General features: G+C 38.1%; 1 protein-coding gene across 1 annotated transcript; it reads right to left on the reverse strand.

Moving 5' to 3' along the window:
* Positions 1-26175, reverse strand: HDAC11 (histone deacetylase 11). The gene is made up of 9 exons (XM_010190413.1): positions 26031-26175; positions 23200-23300; positions 17191-17307; positions 12465-12507; positions 11072-11148; positions 9374-9436; positions 6775-6871; positions 3610-3788; positions 1-243 (listed from the first exon to the last, which is right to left on the reverse strand). The coding sequence occupies exons 1-9, from the start codon at positions 26095-26097 to the stop codon at positions 1-3; spliced, it is 987 nt and encodes a 328-aa protein (XP_010188715.1). The 5' UTR covers positions 26098-26175.
* Between the last annotated feature and the right edge of the window lie 492 nt (positions 26176-26667).

Here is a 26667-nt window from a genome sequence, read left to right on the forward strand (position 1 = left end):
TCATTGCAGTGACAAATTGCTAAAGTCTTTAGCAGAGTCTCTAATCATCTGTTCTACCTTGGGATTTCCAGCTCCACTGGCTGCTAGCTCCTTGTCAATAAGCCCCAGGTTGTGCAAATTGAGGATGGAATCGGCAATAATCCGCGCTGTCCTCTTCTGGTAGCCTCCCGACGTCACCATCAGGATCGGGATTCTGCGGCGTCTGGCAGCCTTGAACACAACTTCATCTCTCTTCACAATTCCCTGCAAGTTTACAGCAGTTACAATACCAGAAAAAGATATGACTATGGTATTTTAGTTCTAGCCTATTGTTTATGGATTTGTAGTACTGAATGGTTGGTAAGTGATTAAGCTCTACATTTTACACTACGAATAAAATTAATTTACAAGTCCCCTTAGCCGGAATACACGCAGAATCATTAAAAAAACGTAAAAACAGCAAATCAAAAATCCTTGATTTGGTTTTAGATGACATAACAGATTTAGTCTTTAGTATAAATTCCTAGAATTCCTGCTCAAAGGCCATAAAGTCTAAACCGACTATTAGAAATGTTCACCCTATTTTAGAGGTGAGGCGTTGAGACTGTCTGAATTCAAAGTGCTTTCAGTTTGTGCTCAGCTTGCATAGCATCCTCTGACAAAAGTTCATCAATTTGATCAAGGCTCCACAAACCTACAAGAGAGCCGACAATTCAAATCAGATTTTACACTTTCACTATCACTAGCTGAATTATAAGCTTCCTGTTTCTTCATTAAAGGTTAATATAAAAAAAACATCTATGGCTGAAGGGAGAGTTGCAGAATGTACGTAATGGTAAATCCACAGAAAGAAAAATAAATTCTAAATAACTTTTTACTAATGAGAAGTGTACGGAACTAAATAAAATAACAAAGACTGCTGACCAAGAGGAATTGCAGTCATTGAACCCATACAACAGAAGACTTGGAGTCTCTTGGGCTTCAAATAAGACATCTGGGGAAAAGAAAGAATTCAGAAATAAGTGAGAACAGACTTTAAATCTACTTCTGTGGGAAAAGGAAAAGCAGAGAGTTCCAGGGATACATAGGGTACATAAATAATCCATTACAACTCCTCAAGAAAAAAAAAAAGACTAACATAATAGGCAATGGCTTACAAAGGACAGCTCAAAATTTAAATAACTGCAAAAGCTGGAGAAGGAGAAAGGGATTAAAATGCAATCAAATATAAAAAGTTAAGGAAGCAACAGCAAGAGTGTTACAAAATGAATATGCACTACTCGGACTGGTTAGAGGAAGACTGTAAATACTTCAAGAGATATTTCCCTGCCATGAAAAGAAATTAGACCACAAACAAATGGTAAAGGGAAAGAACAAAATTCAAATGTAGCTGCAAAAATATTTTGTAAAACCATACAACAGTAGCGGGTTTTGTACAGTTTGACACAGCCCTGTAAAAGAACAATAGGAGTAAGGAATAATAACTGAAAAATAAGACAAAGGAAACGGAATAATTATATTAGGAACAGATCCTTAAAGGAAGTAACAGAATTAGAGAATGAGCAGTGTGTCCCTCGGGAACCGTCGCTGGCTGCAGCAAACACAGTACCACAGAGCTGGAAGCACTCACTGTCCATAGGAGCCTAACAGCCTCGTCCCTGCTCAGCATCTCCAGTGCCTGAACCTGGAAGAACTGAGGGGAAAACACGTGGGCTTATGCCAGCATTTGCGTGTTACCAAGAAAGAAAATCCATCAAATGATGGGATATGGTTCCCACTTGCAAAGGTAAGAGGGACTTACCTGCTATGCCTCAAGTTTTCTGGCTATAGCCTCAAGCACCAAGAAACCATCACTGATAGCACTATTAGGAGGCATTCTTTTTAAGTAGAATTAACACTACAGTAAGATTTTAAAATATGAATGACATTTGCAACTGCAGGACTGAAGACTGGACTAATGAACCTTGAAGAAATTAATTATCCAGGTTCAATGCCTTCACTTTTGGCATTTCTAGTAGCCTGGGATTTCAAGCTTGGTGCAACATGCTATTTCCACCTAAGCCAACAAGATCAGAGGTACAAGAAACCCTGTCCTCCATTTGGAAAATAAAGGCTTGAAACCTTTTCTCCATCAAGCATCTGAGCCACTGGTTGTGCAGAGAAGTGGTACTCTTTCATCTCTACTTGTGACCAGGACAATCCTTTCACCCTTCTTTCCCCATCCCTACATTTTGCCTCCTTGCATACACAGCACCCAACAAGCTACAGCAACTCTTTTTTCTTGGCAAATAAAACTGTTCCTTATCAAATGGCAAAAAGAAAATAAAATCTGAAAAGGCACGTCTTAAAGTATTCTGTCTATCACTAGGTTCCTTTTCTCCTGGTGGCCACTGCTTTCCAAAAAGCTCTGCTCCACCAAATGAGATCTTACACTTCAGGTCATATCCTCCCTAAGGTCAAAACCAAACAAGTCCAAGCCCCTCAGGTCTCCCTTTCTCCTTCGAGACTTTTACACAGCCATGGAAACAAAACCTTGACATTCAGAGTGACTCCCAAGTTGCTCCACCTTGGGTCCATCAAGGACTTTGGGGACAATTAGAAAGCAATGAGGCAGCTGCTCAGTGACAGAGACTATAAGAATGAGGAAATACATAAGGGAGTCAAAAAAACCCAGCAAGGAACTAGAGCTCTGTGCAAAAGGAAGCATTTGAGAACTAAAGTACTGCAAACCAAATGAAAACTGAACAGATCAAGCAATGGCTCAATTGGAAGGGAACCCGAGGGCTCACAATTCAAGAAAGCAGTTTTCTGTACTGAACTGGGGGACACAAAGAGAACCAAATGTGAAAACACAGGAGAGACACAGAACTGAGGAGCTGTCAGAGAATAAATCATTAAAAAAGGAGGAAATATGAGATCTGTAAGCTTTTGTTTATTTTGAGAAAAGCAGACTTGTTATAACTGGAAGGTGAAGACTTCTTTGAAGCTACACAGAATAAATCAAAATTTAAATTTGGTACAAAACCAGGGAGAGAGAAGGTGAGCTGAACTGAAAAAGGGCAATGATATTTGTACAGAAAAGAATGAGGAAAGGGAAAATACCTGTTCTTTTGCTAAGAGTACACAGACAGGCTGCACAGAATTGCTAGGACTGGAAGATACCAGAAGAGCAGTTTAAAACAGCTGGGAGTGCTACAGAGGAAATTAAGTGTAAGATACCTACACTGGGGGCAGGTGACAAAAGAAATACATCGCAAAATGGGTTATGTGAGGGTAAAAGAAACCAAGACAAACAGACTCAAACAGGATAAATAGGAGTCAGATGAAGTGTGAAAATACATGCCTCTCTGGTTACTGCCTCAATGATCAGAATCAGTATATTTTCAAAGATGACAAATGATACTGGAACAAGCACTTGAAGAACAAAAATATCCAGTCAGGAAGAGACCACCAAAAACGTATGGTGAAAGAGCAACGGAGATGTAACTATACCTGTCTGTAACAGGAAAACACTCTGGTTTAAAGTATGTGCCTTACCTTCACCTAACAACCAGCCACAGGTCCCTCTTGGGACTGCATTCAGTATCTAGTGGGGAGTGAAAGTCTGTAGGATTTTAGTATCATACAAACCTGAGGCGAAATAGCAAGTCCTCCCAATGGATCACCATCCAGAATATCCGTCCCGGCATTATAAACAATGATGTCAGGTTTTAATTCATTTAATGCTCCTTCCACGTGAGTATGTACCTTCTGAAGGTATTCTGTGTCCTCTGTACCCCACTCTAATTCCACCTTGCGTTTTATGGCACCTAAAAAAAAATGTTGATGTTACTCAATAAACAAAGCATTGCTTTGAAAGAAAATGCAAGATTTAGGTAAACTTGAAAAAGGAAAAAAAAAGATGATATTTCTGGAAGTTTTGTAAATACATTGCTTTTTCACAGAACCTTGAATTAAAGAAAATTATTCAACTACTTGTTTTCCCAGCAAATGACTTTGAAAAAATTCCACTGAGGAGAGAAAATTAGATGCAGGGGGAAAAAAAAGTGGAAAATGTTATTGAAAAGCAGCTGATCTACATGTCCATTTAATCAGCAATCAGCAAAGAAATCAAAGAAAATTGTTAAATTGGAAGTAACCTAAATAAAGCATAAGGGAAAGAAAATACTGAATTGCTATTGAAGAGGAAAGAGTTGGGGGAAAACACATGATAAATATCACTGAGAAATTATTAAAATGTTTTCTTTTTATCACAACACTCAATACTTAACAGCAAGGGATCGTGAATTTATGTGAACTGCTTTATGAATGTATAAAAAGATTCAGCTTTGCCCCGAGCATTTCCAATTTAATGTTCTTACCCTGTAATCCTACCAGAAGAGCAAGTATCTATTCTTAATTTAAATCAAATTATTTCTAATGCTTCTAATAATGCATTAGAAGTGGAAGAGGAGGGTCGAGAAGGTAGAGGAAAGAAACTGAAGGTCATGCATCCTAGCTTTGGGTGCTTTTATGGAGTTACATGTAACTCTAAATCTGACTTAATCAAACCTATGCCAGAGGTGTTTCAAGGTATTGCCTGCACCTCACCATACTCTATGCCTTGAATTAAATGATATGGAGTCTTAAATCTTAAGTGTGGATTCAGCACCCACCAAGTGTGCACAAAGGCATTCAATACACAGTGATATTTTTCCTGGTGATTGCTGAGTAGGTTTGGGTTTTTTTTGCTTTCCACCCTTGTTCAGCATTAGAGAAGTATTCTTTTTCTTTATTTCATTCCTTCGACATTAGTTTCAAAGATTTGTTTCTTTATGATTTTTCCTGAATGCTTTTCTTACGGTTATATAAATGTTCATGTAAGTCTGCACAGCTGTGCTCTTCTGAACAGCACTTGGAGCCTCATCAGGGCAAAGAATCCGGAGCTGGAGCGAGCTTCAGAGGAGGAGGTAAACACATTAGCATTGGGAACAAATAAGTATTGTTGAGAAGAAGTTGAGACAATTGTGAGTAAGATTCCATGCCTCTGCAGGTCTCTTGTTTTCATCTTCACCACAAAACACAGAACTACAGTGATCAGTTAACACCCAGCTCAGGGACTACTGATGGACACAGCGATGGATCTGTAGGTTGGAATGAACACAGCTTTTGCATTTGACAGACTTTTGTTCATCTTTTGCAAATCAGTGAATGTATTTCTACAGCTCTGAAAACTGTAAGCTGACAGACCAACAGTGTTTTAAGGCCCGAACTCTGAGTTTCAGCTGTCAGCTTTTCATGCTCACCCTTCAGTGAACCAGTCCTTTTGCCCCCACCCACCTTCTCCTTTCTCTTCCTAAACTTCTGTGTAAGTCCAGACTACTCCCCCTTTGGGACTCAATATGCTTATAGTTAAGCATCAGGCAATGTCAGCTAGTCTTTTTCTTTCCCACACCCCCCAAATGAAGTGCATGAGCTAAAAAAATGTACAGAAGATACACCTGTAAAAGCATGGAGAAAATGAGTAGGAAGTCCAGGGAGACAGCAATCAGAGTTTACCCTAAGGATTCAAAGTCCCAGGTTCAAGCTTCTACCTCCCTTCAAAAAGATGCCCTCTCTAATCTTATCTTCATCTGGTCAGCTAGCAAGAGAGAGTTTAAAGGGTTTAGCCACTGAACTCCTATTTATGCCTTATGCAAACTACAAGGAACTACATATTCACATGCCTTTGGCTGCAGCCTTCTCCGCCTCCTGCAGGCAGAGAACACCAGTAATCCAGGCTTCACAGGAGAGGGGTGAGCTCAGTATTTCAGATTTGCTAACAAGGGCTTCCTCTGTTTTAGTTTTAATCCATCTATTCAAAATGTTACCACTTTATATACGAACAAAGGGATGCTTTTCTTAGGGGGAAAAAAAGTCTCCATTGCTTGCAATTTGTCTGCTTACAGACACAATATCCTTCACATGGTCATTTTTCAGATTAATACCTTGAAATACACACGCTACAATTTTCAAAATCTGTACTAGTTAAAAAACAGAAGTACAATACACTGCATCTAATTCTTGCCAAGAATCCAAATTAAGTAGGCTTTTCAGAATGACAGCATCATTGACGAAATTCAAGAGCATAAGAACATCTCCCCCAATAAAGTATGATTCAATTAACTAATTAAGCCTGTAATAAATTACAAAAAAAAAAAAATCAAATAAACTTTGGGCTTTTGCATTCCAATTTAACCACTATGAAAATGGCACTAATTAATTGTGGCAGGTCACCAGACGCAACAGACACATCATAGCAGGGATAAACACCAAGCAGCAGCTCTTAACAATTGTATGACTTCCTTTTGCTTCCCAACTTGTTTCACATTCAGATGCATCTTGCTTTCTAAATATTTATAAAACAAGTTCTCCTGCAAAGACAACACCTGAATATGTTATACTTTATAACTTTCAAAAGAACACGAAGCCTTCTTACATACATAGTATTAGTTAATCCTTAGTGAATTCTTTTAATAAATTTAGTGTAAGGCAAAGATGAAATTCAAACAGTTACCTTCAAATGGACTGCTAACAAAGCCCACCTAATACCCACACCTTGCATTCCAGAAATTCATTCCAAAAGTGAGCGAAAAACAGCGTTAATACTATTGTGATGTACCACAGTAATCAATGAAAATAATGTGTTCAATATGAAATTTAAAACAAAAAAACTAGTTAACATAATTTCAAGGAAGCTTATTAGTAAGTGAAGAAGTTATTTAACAACACAAAAGGTCTTTCACATTTTGGAATAAGAATTTCAATTTCACTTACGTTTCGCAAATCCATCCCCTGGATAAATGTATCTGTTGTACACATCCATAATATACACCCGATGATCATCCATGAAGTCCCTCTCATGGCCATTTCCCTGCAGGAAATTTACAGTTAGCTATTCCTAGCATGCTAACACAGCATTAAAGAATCTGCAAATTCTACAGTAATTAAGACTACAAAGATCTAATATTTAAACTTTTGTGTCATTCCCTTATTTATAGTCTTGAAACTTATTCTGAGGTGCAGGGCTCTGGAGGCTTTGACAGTATCAGTCTGAAGACTGCAGGTATTATCAAAATCAACATCTCTGTGAAGGTAGTTATCACAGATCTCATTGCACATAAGAAAAAGAAACAAAATTTAGAAGCTAATTGTCTTCAGCAGCACCACAAAAGCAACTGTGACCATCACATAGATGTCTCATCTTCCAGTTGTGCAAAAAAAAAAAATGTCCCTTTCAAGTGCTGCAGGAGTACTTGTATTCTTATATAAGGATTAATAAATAAATAACGCAGACTACAGCTCTTCTGGTAATTCAAGCCTTGGTGAGAGAAGCAATCCCTGGAAAAATTAGAAACACTAAAGACCCAACGGTTTAGCATACTGTTTAACACCAGGAATTCCTTACAGAAACACTGCATTGGGTAGGATGCTCAAGAGAAATATCAGACACTGAGTATTTCCCCATCTCCCATTTCTAAATTCAAACAGTATTCTTCTTTTCACCAGTATAAAACCCATCTTTTCACAGCAATCACTAGGACAATTTTGTTGAAATCAGTGAATTATACAGGACACCTACTCCCAAGTAGAATTTCATTTAAACTACAGAAACAGACATTTCCACAGATATATCTTCTGTAATTTAGTTACAGAGTTTATGTCCCTGGACAGTTATGCTATATTTATGCTACAATTTGCCCTCCTGGAAACAAACAACAACAAAAAAGAAATAATCACTGGGCTAAAGCTGGTCAATGTGTGTGAAAAATGGAATGGGAAGCACCAGAGTTGTGTTTCTTTATGCTAAAAATGGCAACTCCTACTTATTTTTTCAGTGTCTTTGGTCTACAAATAAACAGCTCAAGAACAGAAATCCAAGAATATGAAAGTCTCAGGGTGAACCATTTTCTTACGAAAGGTGAAACTCTCCAATGCCCCAAGAACTGGGACACTCACAAGATGAGAATATCTGCACACATGAGAAGGATCTGCTGAGCTGCTACTACACACACCTCTCATTCTCCAAAGAAAGGAAACACAGGGGTGCCTTAGGGTGCAGACTGATTAGCAGCATGGCACCTGAAAATCAAGGTAACACTTCAAGAGGTTTTTAAAAAAAAAACAAACAACAAAACACACCTAAAAAAAACCACACAAAAAATCCACACCTTGACAGAGATAACTGAAGAGAATCATGAACACAAACCACCTTTCTATTGCATAATCTAAGTCCTTTTTTCATGGTAATTTCAGGAAACCTTAACTTCCACATAAGAGAAACTATAGAAGATGGAAAACTTGCAGCCATTAGGCTTCCTCACTGCCACAGAGCTACTTAAAAATGGTTTATTTACACATAATAAGTAACCTCCAATGCTTTAGACTGGACATAATTTTGGTGCATTAACTGCTTTTCTAAGAGTGCCATTTCCCTCTTTACAGGATTTATTGTGGAAATCCTACCAAAGACAAGATTTGTTCTCAGTACCCACAGTAAATCACTTTCCCAGGTGAGGAGTGATTTACTTGACTCTTTACTTCATCAGCCTGAAGCCAGGTTTTCCATTAAAACACTGAAGGTCAAATTCATCCCCTGCAACGGCTGCTGCAATGAACTCTAATCCTCTTAAAAGAGATTGTTTCTTCTGGGATACTGATCTACTCTGGAGACTGTTATTCCTCAGAACAGCATGCAACTCAAATATTTTTACATCTAGCCACATGATGGAGCTACAACTCAGTTTAATTTTATTAAACTGGATTTGCAGTCTTTCGGACCACAAAATAAGTAAACTGCTCAGTTTTCACAGAATCACAGAATCGCTCGGTTGGAACAGACCTCCGAGATCATCATGTCCAACCGTTCCTGTCTACCCCCTAAACCACATCCCTAAGTACCTCATCTACCCGCTCTTTAAACACATCCAGGGATGGTGACTCCACCACCTCCCTGGGCAGCCTGTTCCAGCTTCTGACGACCCTCTCAGTAAAGAACTTCCTCCTTAGCTCTAACCTGAACCTCCCTTGGCACAGCTTGGTGCCATTTCCCCTTGTTCTATCCCCCATCACCTGGGAGAAGAGACCAGCACCCACCTCTCCACAACCTCCCTTGAGGCAGTTGTAGGTGGTGATGAGGTCTCCCCTCAGCCTTCTCTTCTCCAGGCTAAACAACCCCAGTTCCCTCAGCTGCTCCTCATAAGGCTTGTTCTCCAGAGCCCTCACCATCCTTGTGGCTCTTCTCTGACCATGCTTCATCACCTATTTCAACTTTGTGAGCTGATGGTTTATACTACTATTAGAAAAAACAGTATTTATCACACACTTGTATTTCAAGCAAAACATCTGCAGCACCGAATAGAGGTAAACTACTCACCTGATGAGCATCCAGATCAATAATTGTGGCTTTGGACACCCCTTGTACTCTTTCAAATAAGAACTGGATATATAAGCAAAGAGAAAGACAGAGGAAGTGATGAAGTTAAGTGACAGAATAAACAGGAGGCTTGAAGCTTGCTCAGTATATTACTGTTTCAATTTGAATGTAGTGTTTGTCTATTCATTTTGTTCACCAAATAAACAGCTAAATAATTCCAATATATTTAATTACAAAAGCTCTAGTTATTTCACATAAAAAAGATAATTTTTGTGGTTCTACAATTAAAAAACCCTATACATTTCTACCAGATGAAATGCAGGAAACATGCATTTCACAGTCATCTGTGCAGGTATCTACCTACCTGTACAGAAAGGTGGTGGAGAGAGGAAAGAAAGATTTCTACTTATCTCCTCTTTCTCCCACAAAGAACTGGACAACACAGGATGAAGGATGTGCCTTTCTGCAGCATCCCACACACCTAAACCCAGTGGCACTGCACAACACAGTGGAGCCCTGGGTAACAAACCCTGCTGTAGCAATGCTGGCTCTGCACAGGTGGAGCTGGTCCATCTCTGCATCCTGCATCAGCCAGCCAGAAAAGCACAGGTCCAGTGCACAGGGACCGTACAGCTGACGGTGGCACTGCTGCTGTGGAAGGCTGGAGTGGCACCAGCCACAGCATGGAAAAAGCAACAGCAAGACCTGTGGGTTGGGACAGGGTGAAGCAAGCACTGCACAGGCCCCAAAACATCGAGGAGCTCACTCCATGAAACACAAACAACAGCATGAGTGAGGCTCAGCAGCAGGAAGGGAGAAACAGTCCCCTGCTTCTTATTCCATGTCTGAGAGAATTAAAAATTACTTTTTCTTCAAAGTCTTAAGTTCGACAAGCTACTGTCTTTAATACAAACATGGTAAAAAATAATGTATGAACTGTCACCTGCTATAATTTCTTAATCTGTATTTTAATGAAAGGGAAAACAGAACACTCTGGATTATTTTTCTGCAAATTACCAACAGAAATTACGATGTTGCCATGTAGTGTGCTGCAATCATTAGAGCTTTTTAATGTTTGATTATTGCTGATACTTTTATAAAATATTTCAATATACAAATACACCATAGCACATTTGATATAAATTAGCCCTAATTGCAGAAGGCTCTTGCTTCAGCCTTTCAACAGCTAAATACCAAATGTATTCATTCACATTCAGTGATTATTCTGGAGACATTCACATTTTTATTCATGAATTTTAACCACTCTGAGCCCTGTATAGTGCAGCTTGATTCAGAGAGAGGATTTCTGTCTGCATTTGTCTTGATTGTAACCACTGAAACTAATGTCGAATTTTCAGGTTCAGCTGCAAGGCTAAGATAATTATCATTGAGGACATGGATTTTTTTTTTTAATCTGGTTTGATTTTGAGTGGGTTTTTTTGCAAGAAGACATTATTGATGCAATTGTAGAGGTTCATATTTACATTCATAACTCTGACCCCTGCAACTCTTCCCTTCCATGTCACAATACAGTGTATGCATTATGTTCTGCAGCATCAATACCACACCACTTTCCTACCCGTCCATAGATGGCTTTTGTTTCTCCTACTGAGAGGTAAATCAGTTCTTACAAATTTTGTGGATTTTTTTTTCGTTTGCACAGACAGTATAAAATACTGTTTTAAGAGTACTTCTTACCTTTATAGCCAACGTGATATCAGCGTATGCACAAAATCCTCCACCTTTGTCACTTGAACAGTGATGAAAACCACCCCCTAAGCAGAAAAGTATTGAAGAGGTGAAAGGTTAGATACTAAGGAACATCAGTGTCTTTGCAAAGAGACAGAGATCACTTACACATCAGGCACTTGTTTTCTTTAGGAAATACTGTGCCCAGAGCTGTTAAACCTTTACCTATCAACACAAAACACCTCACACAGTTTCTGTCCATACCTTATGCGGGGCCTACCAGAACAGCAGGCAAAGGATCTGCAGGTGCTCAGATTAAGAGGAACTGTCCCTTCCATCCAGCAACCACCCTAAGAACTGAGAAATGTCCACAGGGAACACGTGAGGCCTCCGTGACCAAGCGCATAGCTCTGAAAGCTCAGCTCCCTTGGGCATGCTGCAGCTGCATAATTAACAGTTGTGGAAAGGTCTTTCCTATGCTGAACATCCACTCAAAAAAATCTCAACAAGCTAAAAACTATGGTGTTACCATTATTTTCACATACCATTGTCTTTTGCAAACACTCAGCCCAGAAGAAGCTTTAAAAACTCCTCTTTAAAACAAACTTCTTACTGAGAAACCTGCTACAAGTACCTCAGCAAGAAACTCCCCAAGCTCACCTTCTGTATCAGTAAATATGACAGGCTTCTGAGTTTGTTTTTATTATCTCTAGTTTTTAACACTGGATGTTCACTTTGTAGATGTGTGAAAGAAATAATGGAAAAAACCCCAGAATTGAAGAGCTGTATGAAAATGGCAAGCGAGGTCTTACATGACACAAAATATTGCTTTAATAGTCTACTGGTTTTGCATCGCTATTTGCTCTGAGCAGGAGAGCAGATTTACATTGACTATGTTCTTCATTGTTCATTCATTCCAGTCTTCTTCAGGAAAAACCACAGCCAAAACCAGCCACTAACTGGCACAGCCACGCTCTCCAGCATATCAACCAATCCTCTGATCTGGTCTAACATAAATCAGCAGATGATGAGGATCTATGAACATTTTACAATTTAATGAAAACTAAAAAATTATTGAAATATTTACATTTACACCATTTTTCCTTAATTTTTTTACACTACTTCAATCCAAACACTTTTCCTTGTATATATCATATATTTATCCAATTATCTTTTTTTCTTTAGAAAAAATATTTCAATTATAAAATTGCAATAGAGGCAATAGTGGATGACAAAAAACCAGGACTTTTTCCATTTTTTTTTCTTTTGAGTTGATTTTAGTTAAACCCAATCCAGTCACACTGTGTTATAATAAAGAGAATCCACATCACGCTAAATGAAAATAGGACGATTTTAAACACACTGTTACAAGTGTCATTTAGTGCACCACATTTGTACTTACCCACATTGATCGCCCAGCCTCTATCAACTGCCAGTTTTCCTGCCTTAAGAAAATTACAGTGAGAACTTCAGGAGAGAAGGATGCAACCATTTACCACTCTGCTTCCACCCCCCATGCAACCTGAATTTTCAGATGTTTTACCACTGGAGGTCATTCCAAATCTGATACCAACTATACAAAACTATTGTATGATTAGTTGAAAAGATATCTGATATCTCATCTGTATTGCATTGCCTGGCACTGTGCTTTGCAGAGATAAACACCGACCCCTAGCAGGCAAATGCAAAAAGGAAAGTACGAGTGTTGGTAAGAGCAAAAAATGAGCAAGAATCCCCTAATAACCTTCTTGTTCAGGCAGGAACAGGAGGAAGGTAAGCTCAAAATCCTGAAAACACTGATTAACATATCTCAAGCTTGGAGCGGGGACAGAAAAATGCTACAGTATGAAGTGTCCTGTGACAACTTATTTGTTTTAAGTTATGTAACATGTATAGTACAGGATATTACCAATCTTTTTCCCTTCAGTACAGAAAATTGTGCTCCCTCTCCTTTGAACTCAAATTACATTCAGGGAAGTGAAAGTACTGACAGTGAAGAGATACACGTGGCTTAAAGTATTATATTTTCATTGAAAAACCAGACTTATTTTGGCTAGGAAGAGTCAAGCATATATTTAACTGCAGTATTCATTGACTGACATTAAAAAATATATTACTAGCTATAATTTAAAAAATAAGAGAAAAAAGGTAGAAACATTATTCATTTCTATAATCTCAAAAAGAACACATTACACATAATATATGAAAGGAAGTTTGGACAGTTGATAATTCTTCACCACCAATAATTATATTTGAAATGTTCTAATTCAGTATTAAGAAAACTACTGGGAAGGTAAACATCATCCTGTTATGAATGTGCTAACTTACACAAATTAGATCTTGAGAGAAGATTGTGGTTTCTGAACTATAAAACCCATTAAGTCACTGGGGAAGCACATTATCTGTGATTTAGCTTACTTCCTAGGGATTCCTCAGCAAAAAAACATCTTCCCATATTGCAAAAAAATCATTTAAAAGTACAGAAACTCAACAGGAATTTGCATGATAAACAGGACCATAGTACTTCTGACTTCTAATGTACACATTTTATTGTCTGACGAATCAAAACTGCTTTTAAAGCACACACCTATTTGCCCATAATGAAAAATGAAAAGGTAAAAACAGCAGCATATGGCATCAAGATCAATCCAGAAGCGATGTCACCCGTATTTCAGGAGGCATAATACAGAGGCCTTAGAGACAACTAGTGGCTCTCACTTCTACATGACCACATTTATAAACTAGTGAACACACATTCATGAATTAAACACAAGCACAGTGAAAAGCATCACGAAACCATAGAAAAGTATTGTCTGGTTAGAACCAAGTTGAAATAGATTTCAGACACGTGTACTGCCACGACACTGACTGCAGTCAGAAATACTGCACAGAAGAGGACCAGGGTCTGAAGCGATGCCGAGGACAAAATAGAGACCGAATGGAGCTACTGTTTTGGCTGCGAGTGACAAAAAATAAAGAACCTTGAACTACATGAACCACATGAAACCAAAATTCTCTCTCTCTCCTACTACCCATTCTATAACATCAGGTTTAAAAAAAAAAAACAAAACCAAAACAAACTCATCCCAAACTTGCCAGCAGTCCATGGAAAGCAAGATGACTTACACAGACTGCAGCAAAACCAGTTGGTGCTGTCTCCATCTCCTGCAGGTAAACTGCCAGGAGATGTTCCAGGTGGTTTATGCAGGTTTGGGTTAGAGAGATGCACTCAGTTCCACTTCTGTCATCCCTGCTTTTGCCAGTTACCACCTACTAAAGGAGGGACTTTTTGTTATCTAGCCTGCTACCATAATCCAGTAAGCCTAAAGATCTATCCAGAACCCAGCATGTTCTTTCTAAACTCATATAATTAAGTTGTCCTTAATGGTTGGTTTAACATTTTCAGTAGTTTATCTGGTTTATCTGATGCTTATGCAGACTTCTAGGCTTCAACAAAAGCTTCAGATAACACTATACTGTATAAACACTTGCGTGTATTTCCTTACCACACTATTCTTTAAGTAACACGTACATCCAAGAAGACAGAGCAACACAAGATCATTCAAGTAGAAATGGGATGTAAGAAATGAGAACAATAACAGCTGGAGAAACAGAGTCCAAGGTGGGCAAGACACATATCACTTTTATTTTGTAAAAGAAAATCACTTCCTCCTCATAAACCTGAATTAAAACCAGACTTGACAACCTGCAAGGATACTTAAACATGGTGGATGTCACAGGACTCACCACTGTCCTAATGATTTATGAACAAACCACCAGTTCTTTTTATTTCACAGCAGAGAGCCGTAAGCAGCAGGTAACTCACTTCACACACACAATTTCAGCATCAAGGAGGTGACTTTTTGATCTTCCCCTCTATGGCCATGTTCAAAACCTTACTGCAAATCTTCCTTTGCCACTTCTCTGCTATGATTGGAACTCGCCCCTTTTCCTCCAGTCACAAGGTTTTTCTGAGCACATGCATATGCACATGGATACGTCTTTCAACGGCTCTGCACACTTCAGTGTCATGAAGAGCTACACTACACAAACACATTTCCCATTATAAAAACCAAAATGCACTCGTTTGCAGCACAGCTCAAACATGATGATAAACTTCCTGAAGAGCTCCAGTTTTTTTAATATCTGTGACCAGTGTTCTGGATATTACAAAGGAAGTTAAGATGACATGCTTAAAACAATTAAATCACACTGTTAGATTATGTATCTGAATCTTAAAAGTAGATATTTAAGCCCAGACACAAGCTGTCCAGTCCGTTCTATTCCTTTCTCTACCTTTTGGTAACAAAAGCCAACAACTGGCATAGAGTTAATTTTACATACACACTTGCAAATCCAGCAGCTGGATGGGACACAGATTTAACAACAGAGAATAAAAATACTGGAAGAAATCACAATTTTTTCCCTGATAAAGAACTGGGCATTGAGTAGTTCTACCATTAAAAAAGTAAATACAACAGAAGAGCGGGATATTGCCTTAAAAATCTGATAACAACTGGCTCTCTACTTTCATTTCATGCAGTAGAACACCCAAGAGGCCTGAAACCTACTACTGCCCAGATCCACTTACACACACACAACAGCAACAACAGTTCATCTCACATCAGCCCCACCAAATTAAAGACAAAAACAGAGAACTGCTTCACCAAGCTTCTGGGCTAACTCGCAAAATTCTCGTAGGTCAGACACAAACACAGATTCCACCTTTTTCATTGTTTCTGAAAACCCTACTGCACTGCCTTTTATGCACTAGTCACAGAAGAGCTCTTTATATTATTTATATCTTTAATGAATTCTTGACAAATTCACAAAGCATTTAAGAATAAGAATGCACTCGATTCCAGTGCAGAGTACTAAGTACCTACATTTCTGTTGACAGAAACAGGAAGCTATCCATTAACCTCTCTCTGAAAATAATGCCATTACTTTATCATTCATTTATAGCTTCCCAGTCTCGCTCACCTTTAATATCTAGTAGTTGCAATAAATCGTATTCTCATATCTGGCACAGACATACTCTGAAAGGTTTGCCAGCCCACAATAACTGGCTTCAAATAGATTGAGAAAAAGCAGTATGAGCTTCTGTCCTTTGCACGTGCACCCACTGTAACAGCTACCTTCAGAAAGAGCAGCTAAAATGCAGCAAAGATCCATTTGTACCGTAAGATTCATTATTTCAGATAGGACTATTTGTCTTCCATTTATGTAACTGTTACAGCTCAGTGCCTGCAAAGAGAGCTTGGGACTGTTCCCATCTCCCAGCACCACGCTGTATGGTTTCTGAGCTCTAGCTCTGACAAGGAATGAGAAAAAAGGGCAGAAAAGGTTCATTAGTTACCTGTTTACAATTATGAAGGCATCTTTTCCTCAATACATGGTATCAACAACTCATTCTTGGTTCCAGCTATTAAATGTTGGGTTTTTTTTTTCCTCTTACTTCCTCAACACCTCTAATGGCAGTTCTCAGGCAAAATAAAGTGTCTGGCAACACTTTCACGGCTCTTCTTACCAGAGTACTCATTTAACTAATGAGAAAACAATTCTGTTAAACTGAAATGGGCTATGTCTCACCTGAGTTCAGCTGAGCTGCTCATGTAGTATTTATAACAGAAAAAGTACATTATTAAAATCAGCAACGTGATACAATTTTTACATTTAAACACTTAGGCTCAAGAGCAACCAAACCACACATCTCTTCCCATACAGCACCAAGGCCATTTGGTAAACATGTGTTTAAAAACAGCTTCTATATTATCAACTTTGAAACCTCCCATTCCTAGAATTTGCCTGTACTTGAATGCTGTTCAAAACCAATTCAGTTTCTGCATTTGCCATAAGTCCTGCTATATCCATCGTTGCTTGCCCAGACTGCCCATCACTGTCTCTTCTGCAAATTACAGACCATAAAATCAGGTATGTCCTTCACCTTGCTAACTGCTAACAAGCAGCAAACCTTGCTCCTGTTCAGGGCTGTACACTAACTCACTTCCCTCTGCAAGCCTCCAAGGCTCAAGCCTTTGAGTTATACAAAACATTACAACTCACAGGTTTATAGCGTTCTGATCAACAAGCTTAAATACAATGAAAGTGAACCAAGAGCACCTTACCATTATTGTTCCTCCTGTCTGGGTTCGGAGCGGTTTCAAAACTTTTCTCTGAACAACGAAATTGGGAAGAAAGGCAACTGGTGGAATTTCTGTGATTGTAGCCACAACAAACGACCACTACAATGGGGGGAGAAAAAGTTACAATTAATGTAGCCTGTCTTAATGATGACATTTAGATCTCTCATTAGTTGCTATTTACTGAAGAGGAGCTCAGAGGTGCTTAGCAAGATTTTTAGCATTTTTAGATAGAGGTAACCACAACAGTCCTTATCAGTAACCTCCAAATAGGTTCATCCTTGAGTTGTTAACTATAAGGATCATCACTTTTGTTCACCATCACTGGGTTTCTCAGATTTTAGTATCAAATGGTAATAAATTGGCAATTTTTCAGCAAGCTAGTATTTCAGAAAACCTAATATCCCTGGGATTGGGAAGAAGAACTGCAAAATGTCCTTCAGCAGTATTAATAGCAAGCTATGCTTGATGTATTGTTCAAACTTAAAATAACTTTTACTGTGTCAAGTCAAAAGGATATACCAAGGAGAAAGGAAAAAACAAACAGACAATTCAACCACGAAGTTCAAATGCTTAAGTGAACAACACACTGCAAATTTTAGCATGGAGAACTGATTTAAATTTATTTAGCATATTAAACACTTTGGAAAACGTTTCAAGGAAACATTTTGTTAAAAAGCCGTATCATCAAGAATATGATTTGAAGGGTAGAACACAAAGTATCTGCAATATGTAAATTACTTTTTTGCAAACACATATAGACCACTTCAAAGAACTTCGACTACCACTGCTACCAGTGATAACACTCCTAAACGTATTTCAAAGCATTAAGTCACAGGGAAGAATATACCTCTTCATCCAGTACTGAAACATTCTGCACAAAGATGAGGACTAGATCCTATTTTCTTCAATATTAGGAAATGTAGCGAGATTCAGTACACGGCTTGCCCGATCACTGTTAGCTGGCTGTTTACAGGGGACAGGATGTGCAAGTGGTCAGTTGTAACCAAGGCAATCACATGCCAATTCCAGGGTCCTCTAACATTAAAAACAAATACCCCAAACCCACACAAACCAAACTTAAGTGACTTTGGCTTCCCAGTTATCAATGTTTAAACTATGAAGCACTATTTGGTGGGGTGAAGGGGTAGCATTATTCCAAGCTTTTAAGTACTAACTGTATTTTGTTCACAGTTTTTTAAGCTATTCACAGTGGTTTTAAGCTGTTCACAGTGTTTTAAGCTATTACCACTTTTATATTTCTAAGACATCATTCTGTTACCATACTATCAGCTCTCCGTCATTTGAAAGTGCTTTAATTATTCTGTAATACAGTCAACGCCGATAAAGTCCTTTTGCAAGATATTTTAGATTTTAAACAAGCATAATATAAAAAACTAGATTAAATCCCGTTCTAAAATGGAATTGAAAAGGTCACATTGAGATAAAGTAAGTTTTGATATCAAATATGAATGATGATCACAATGTTTCAGAAAGTTTTAACACGGTTTAAAAAAAATTAATCTCAACAGGAAGAAGCGGGAGCAATAAGGACTCAAATCAACGTGGATGCTGCTGTTTCGGGTTTTTTTAAGCCACCACTTTTTGCATTTGAATTGCATGGATCAGAATAATAGCAGTTACTCTCTCTTTTGACAGATACTTGTTCTCACTCAGCCACCATCAAATTACTGATTCTCCAGTAAATATGTAATTATGTAGATGTGTAGTAGATGTAATTACGTAACCTAGTAGAAATTAAAACTTGGTCTGGATTCAGACCACTCCTGTATAAACACTATTCAATAACATGCCTTCACTTATTCTTTTTAGGTATCAACTTCATCATCAACTCTTTCTTTACTTCTACTGCTAATATCATCAGGTTTTTTAAAGTTATTGACCTTCCTGTGTTTTGGATAAGTAATTCAATGGATTAATTTAAGTTTCGATTTTTTTAAAAAATCCTCTGTTCTCTTACAAAGGAGTGGAGCCAGCTCAACCCTTAACTGGGTATATTTTCTTTTAACATATACCTCCTACCAAATTAACTAGAGGCAGTATCATTACAGGTGCCTAACCGCAGCACTGTACCAAGATGTTACAACCAAAAAACCCCCAAACAAACAAGAACTCTTCAAGTGTTGGTTAGTTTGGGATTTTTCCCCTTGCTTAAGGCCAAATTTACCACATACATAATCACATACATATTCTTGCAGGATTTCACTTATAAAGTATTATTACTATTAACTAATTGTTTAACTGTAAAAATTCTAAGTAAGGTTAAAGGACTTTACAATTTCAAATTATTAGTGTTCAAGGACTAAAGGTTAAGCTGAAAAACTAATATTAGGAAGACAAAGCTAGAGTAGTTGCTTTTATGCTGACACATACCAGATTAATACGAACAGAGCATTAATGAACAAAACCATCCTCTGTTGTACTGCCTTCTGTGTTATGAATTCACTGCATTCCAACATCTTTAAAATGGCCAACAAGTTGTTTTTTTTTTTAAATGTGAAATTTTTTTCTTTTAATGTCTAATTTTAAACAGTGTTTAAGACTTGAATAAATTCCTGGAGCTAGTCCCAGCTTCAAGGGAAAATTCACAGATTTACAAATCCAACACCAAGCAACTAATGTGATTTTATATTTAGAAGCTTGCCTGGGACAAAGGTATTTGGGTCCATCTTCAATACATATAGAAATTATGTTTTAGCTTGAATTAACCTAAGATAAAATCATAAAGGAGGGTAGGAAGCTTGTAACTTTCACTGAAGTTTCCAGGTGAAGGCATGAAGGCACTACTATCACTGGCTGTAAGACACTGCACCAGTAGAAACCGGTGACAGGCAGGGAACACACCCAAGAAAACCAACCAGCCAAAAGTATTCTGGTGCAACAGTCTCACAACCAAGGAGTTGAAAATATTAAAAGGAAATAAATAAATCACTGGCAACCAAATGCTACCCTATGCTTAAGAGTTTTACTGGTTGCTTTAGCTGCAAAAGAAGTCCTACAGCAGTTGCGCAGTGGTGTTCATACGGAAAGCTGTCAGACCTTGCTCCTTGTGATTAAGTATTCTTGTTCAGCATTTTCTCAAAACATACTCAAATATCATTACCTTTGAAATAACATTTTTGTATATTCCTACAGACCTTTACCTGACACATTAACATTCACATGAAAATTTAGGTAAAAGGAATCAAATTCGTTTATCCGCTCTCATGACCTTTTAAATTAACATTTTACAGCAAACCACTACTCACCTTCATAAATTTTTCACCAATGAAGTCTGAAAAAAAATGAGCAAGGAAAAAGCACAATGCAGGAAGCAAACAGAGACAATGGATGGCAGCACAAGAACTACAGGAACTGAGGAACTGGAGAGGGGAATTTTAAGCACTTCTGAAGGCACCCATTTTACCCAAACTGAAACTCCACATTTTCAGCCACCAAGTCACCCCTGGTCACTAATGCAATGTGTGCAGCCCAAGCTGCATTCTGTGCTGGTTGACCTGAACAGCCAGAAGTATCACCAGCTGAACTGATTATTTTATGAGCCTGCTTCTCCAACCTTCATCCTGGCAAGTCCTACCCCCTTCTCCAGGTGTGCTGCCAAGGCCACCTGCGACAGACAGGCAGGCACCTCTGGTCTCCTGACAGATGCCCCCTCTTGACTGGGCAAGAGTCAAAGCACACAAGCACTTCAGCACCAGAAAACACTCCCTATAATCAAATCAATCCACTTAAATGAACACCTACATTTCTGATAAAGTTATTAGCTTTTTATTTCTGAATCTACATAATTTCCAAATATATAACACAGCTAAAAATGTGTAAGTTCAATTGATCAATCACCTGTTTCAGAAAAGCACATCTTGCATTTCACTGACATCCTCATCACTCGCATTTCAGTATTCATTCATCTGTTATCACAGAACTTCTCATACATACAAATGGTTTAAGTGAGAGACTTATACGGTCTGAAACTAGCTTTAACCTCTTTGCCGATCTCCTCCTACAATTTCAGAATGCTGATATGCAGGAAATTCATTATTTTAGAAAAAGGCAGTAAGTAGAAAAGTACAAAGTTCAGTCATTATCTTAGAGGTCTAAATTCTTCAAAGGAAAAACTGAGGGGGAATCACCTCAGTTCAAAAGGTCCATTTCTGTTGTAAGGACTACTCATGTTACCTAAAGCAGGGAAACAGGGAGAGCCTGCCTTCCAACACAGAACTGATTTCCAGGACTGTTTGATCTCCTTTGTATCATTTCATTTCTCTTCAACCAAGCCACACGGCTTCTTCAGCTGCTGCTAAAATACCAACCACCACCTCTTCTTGCAAGCATATGGAATTGCCTGCCAACACACCCAAATTTTAAGCAAAGAACACTCAAGTGATCCCTTATTTTAAGAGACCTAGACATTCCCAGAAACACAAGCACCTTTGCAGTCTTCAGAGCTGACGACTACTGACATAAAACTATGGCATTTACTGCAGATCTGTATTTGCCTGGATTAAAAAAAAAATAGCACAGCAGACTTTGGTTAAGACAATACAGAGGATACCCAGGACCTTCTCATGTCGAGCCACGTTACTTTCCATTTACCACTAAGCACTTCTATCCTTGCTGCTTGGCAGGAATTTGCCAGCTTGACCAATTCAACATCTTCCAGTTTCTACAGTCGCAGGAAATAGTCTCTCAAGAAAAGGGGAATGAGAGAAACACAGTTAATCACAGCTGAATGCACGCAACACTACTGGTCTTGAACACCAAGACAAAACTTATACACACAATTCCCTATGAAGCCATCCTGTAGCTACTAAAAATATTATTATGGTATTCAAAACTGAGCTATGCACATTACAACCTGCTTCAAAGAAGTGATTCAGTAAAAAGAGGTGGGTGGTTCTATGGAATTAAAAGCTCAATATCAAGAATAGCTGCAATAAGATCAAATTTAATGATGTATGAAATAGAATGTAACTTCATAGCATGGAATGAAAAAAAGAACTCAAAAAAGGAGTAAGAGCGAAAAAAGTTCACACAAATAATAGATCCCTTACACAGAAAAAGAAAACATTCCAGAAATAGCAAGACAAGAACTCTTTCACTGTGGAAGGGCAAAGATGACTCAAAATAGCTTCTTTTGAATTATGAAATGGAAGATTATTTCTCATACAAATCCCTTCTCTGCCCTCCAAGTAAAGAGTTGCAAAATAAAAGCAAAGTCACCTGTACTCATCTATTATCCAATTCCACCTACAGATGACTGAATATATTCAGAAACAGAGTTCTCACATGTTTATGTTTTGAAGTTACACTGAAGCTTAGCAAATGGATATTTCATTCAGAAATACCCAATGAATTCTCTTTATTGCCTGTGAATATGTAATCCTGTATGAGCTGGTATCAGACAGCTTCACACACAGATAACATGTAAGGTTATGCTCCTACGTTGATCTTTCAGGTCTCTCCATATTCCATTGGTACAGGCAGTGTACATATGAAGACAGTACATCCCCCCACAGCACAGTCCCTATATGGGTGCTCTTTTGAGATAATAAATCCCAAACCCACAAAGCAATCTTTGCATTTAAAAACATCCACTAAATTTCTCCATTTTAATGCTCTCTAATGTATTTTCAACTTCAGAACTGTATTGTAACAGAGTAAAAACTTCTGAAGATTAAACTCCCACACTAAGAAGAATATTATTTGCATCTCAAACATTAAAATTCTTCTTACGTTCCTCTAACTTTTCTGAAATATAATTTCAGGTCACCTATATAACATGGCAGACCCTTTCTCCCCTCCACATCTCTGTAGTGTGAAATGCCTACTATTTCTATATTTTTCTTTAAGTATTCTCAATGACAATGTTATCAAAATACACCACTTTATAATCTGTAAAGTTGATTCTGTAAGAAAACTAGTAGGATATCTGTTGCCTTTGACAGTTTGCTTGAAAAACAATAAGTACAGCACCTTTAATTTATTAAGGTAGCGCCTTGTGTGAACAACCAAGAGATCTTCATCAGTAGCTTCCCGTGCCTGTACAATCAAGTCATCTGCAATTAGTTTTTCTTCTGAAACAGGAGAGAAATAACAATTGGCATTGCATACCATAGCTTAACTTCCCATATTCCACCCTGCCAAAGAAGTGACTTTGACCTTGATGTAATAACTTCATCTATAATGTAATGTAACGTTCACTAATTTTCCAAATACATGCCCTCTATATATGGAAGCTATTAAGGTAATGTGTATATGATAAATACTGTATACACAAAGTTTTCAGAGTGTAATTATGGTAACTTTCTTGTTTAAACTGAAAGACAGGTACTGACAGATACAAAAGAATCACAAGACTCCTTACAGTCTAAGGCTTGATACGCTGAGGAAATCTTGGTGCTCATACCATCAAATATTCACCATTCTTTAAGAAATTCCACAGCTAATACTAGTATGTAATTTCCTAAATCAGAGGGGAATTAAAAAATAAAAAATAATTGCTTCAATGTTCATGGAAGCAAACACTTATGATTCATTAGGATACTTCTGTCACACCCCACCTCCATTTAATTTCAAGAAATACCAGTGACCAGCTATTAATTCTTCCCCTTGGAGACCAAAAGATAGTTTATTTTAAAACCCAGTTTTGCAAAAGCAAGCTACAAAATCTCTCTCAAAGATTTCAGGATGTGATCAAAGATAATACATTTGAATGCATACATCTGGATGTACTTGCCAGAAAGTTGAAGTTAGGGTCAACTAAGAAAGTCAAGCAGTGCAGGAGAAAAATGTTGCTTTGTATATGATCACCACAGATGACAAATACAATGCATCATGCTGATCTTCCCAGACAAATTTTGATATTTAATTGCTGCACAGCTGCAGCCTTCTAAAACTGTACTTCTTCTCCAATTTTATACTTGGAGGAGAAAGAAAAAAACAAACCTCACAAATGTGAGAGATTTTGTTCTGAAGTGCTATACAAGAACAGCACCTGCATCAATATTTGTTTTGGCAAGCTTATGTTTCTCCTGACTGAGGCTTGAGAAACATTTCATTCATTCACTGGTGTCAGACAGAAAGCCAAACTGCTAACAGTTCCATTCTTGAGGAAGGAGATGGGGAGTGTAGAAAGATTTTCACTGGTGATTTTCTAGAATACGACAGGGAACAGTGTAGGTCGGCTGCTGCCAGGATTTGCTACAGAGCCAGAGAAAACCAAGAGTGCCCCAGGGTATCCTGTGGCTTCTTTCTCCTTTACAAAGCAAGGAGCCTAAAACAACCGAGAAAACTAATTTTCTGTGAAAGACAGAGTAAAGAGGAAAAGACTTCATACAGAAAAGGAGCAGAAACACAAAGGTTTTGATTCATTAAGAAAATGGTTGTGGAATCTGAGACTTAACAATTTAAGGTTGTTAGGGAGAAGATCCAAAACTCAGCTACTAAATGGAGTGTTGGAATTCATTTAACTGAGGTTAAATGAATTCAAGACAGCCTGAAGTTGGAAGGGCAATACTTAAGTGCAAAAGATGATCAGCTGAAGGAGTCATTAGGACTGCATAAATGGAAGAGGCCTGGCTCTCAGATAACCTTTGTCTTGGCAAGGAAAAAAGCCTTTTTTATTTAAACTTCATGAGCAACATTTAACTTTAGATTAAGAGATGGCAAGACTTTTACATGCCCTCATCCTAAACTTGCTTCTTATATTTGTATTTCCTTAATGTATTTCTGCCTGTATCTTCCAATTTCTTTAAACACCAATAATGAGCACCATCACAAAAAGTTCTGCCTGTCACCAGAGGCCTCTCAAAGCTCTTCCCAAACATTAACAGGCTAATATAATGAGGTTGATAAAGAATGGATTTATACAAGCTGTGCTGATCTTTCAGCCTGAGAAGTGCCGCTCAGACCGTCTGCAGCCTCATGAGTAACTGAGTTACACCTTGCAGCAAGCCTGTCATTAACACCTGTAGTTTCACAAGCCACAGGGAATGCCCCAGTTCATCTTACATCAGGTGTAAAGCAATTGAAGCACAAGGCCATAGGCAGCTACACACAGTACTCCTGAACTGCAGCTGAGGTCTTACAAGCCAAACCTTTTGTAAGCTCACAGCTAACACAGGAAGAATTTTCCATTCATTGCTACAAAACTGAAGTCTGTGTTCTGTTTTAGATCCAGGCTTGGTCCTCAAAAGAAAGAGGAAACAAACTGCAGACGGCACCTATCCTCAAGAAGTTACTTAAAGAAAATCTTGCTCTCTTACATTAATCTAGAGCTGAAAGAAAGTCTCTGAATCATTAAAAATCTCTTGAGCATCAAAACATGGCACACTGAGCTACATCCACAAGGCTGCTCCAGCGTTCTGCACCTAACTCCAGCAAGGCTGAAAGGCAAGATTCTGGTGCTCACTTCAGAGGTGGAAACACTTCTCAAATAATTCACATGAGCGTTCCTCGTAAAGGCCAAGCAATGAAATTTGAGTGTAGGATGTTTGCTATAACATCACAATTTCATCTTCTAAATATTTCAAAGACAGGATCTTCAACAATTTGTAACACATGACATCCAACCCACCTCAGAAATCCTACAATTTAACTTGCTAAGATTAAAGCCTGCAAATGTATAAGAACACTAAAGCACTCCAAATATGATTAAAGAGTATAGCTTAAATCTACACAACAAGAAATTAAGATTTACAGTCACTATTATATTGGCAATCATTAACATAAGTCTGCTCTAACAACAAAATTCCTATTAGCTTCTGTGCAAGTGTTGGTCTAGGAGGTACCTTCTGTTATTTTACCTTTCAAGAAATTGATTACTTTTCCCCATTTCCCTGCATCAAATGGATGCAGCTTCTCAAGTCCCATGAATGTGATGTTGTAGTCTGGAGAATATACGATAGGCCAGCATGCTGATGGAGAATCCTCATACAACTCAGTTCTGTGAGGCCTTGAAAAGCAAAAAACAAACCGGTCACCATTTTTAGCAATTATTTAAAAAGTCAAATGTTTTTCACTGAAATTCCAAATTACAAATTAAAGTCCTTATACCAACGTTACATTAGGAACAATTCCTGGAGATGCTATTTCCCAAGGTTACTGACAGAAACATTTCTTTACCTGCTCTTCAGCAGTTGTGGCAGGGAGAGCAACACCCCTCACTTCCAACCAGTAGAGTTAAACCCTTGAAGTAACCAGCAGTGGGGAAAAACAGAATGACTGAAGAACGAACACTAACAAGTTACGCACATGATGTTCATTGAAGACGTTAATAAAAAGGAACATTTGCTTCTCTCTCCTGATCTTTACAAGTTCATCGAGCAGCCCCCCTACCTTAGACAGCACATCTGGCTTTAGACAATATGGCATTCAACAAATACATGACTAGACTCACATTTTGAAGTCTGGATCCAAATACCATTGAAAAAAACAAACCAC

The sequence above is a fragment of the Mesitornis unicolor genome, unplaced genomic scaffold (assembly GCF_000695765.1).
Source record: "Mesitornis unicolor isolate BGI_N332 unplaced genomic scaffold, ASM69576v1 scaffold9458, whole genome shotgun sequence".
Classification (NCBI taxonomy): Eukaryota; Metazoa; Chordata; class Aves; order Mesitornithiformes; family Mesitornithidae; genus Mesitornis; species Mesitornis unicolor.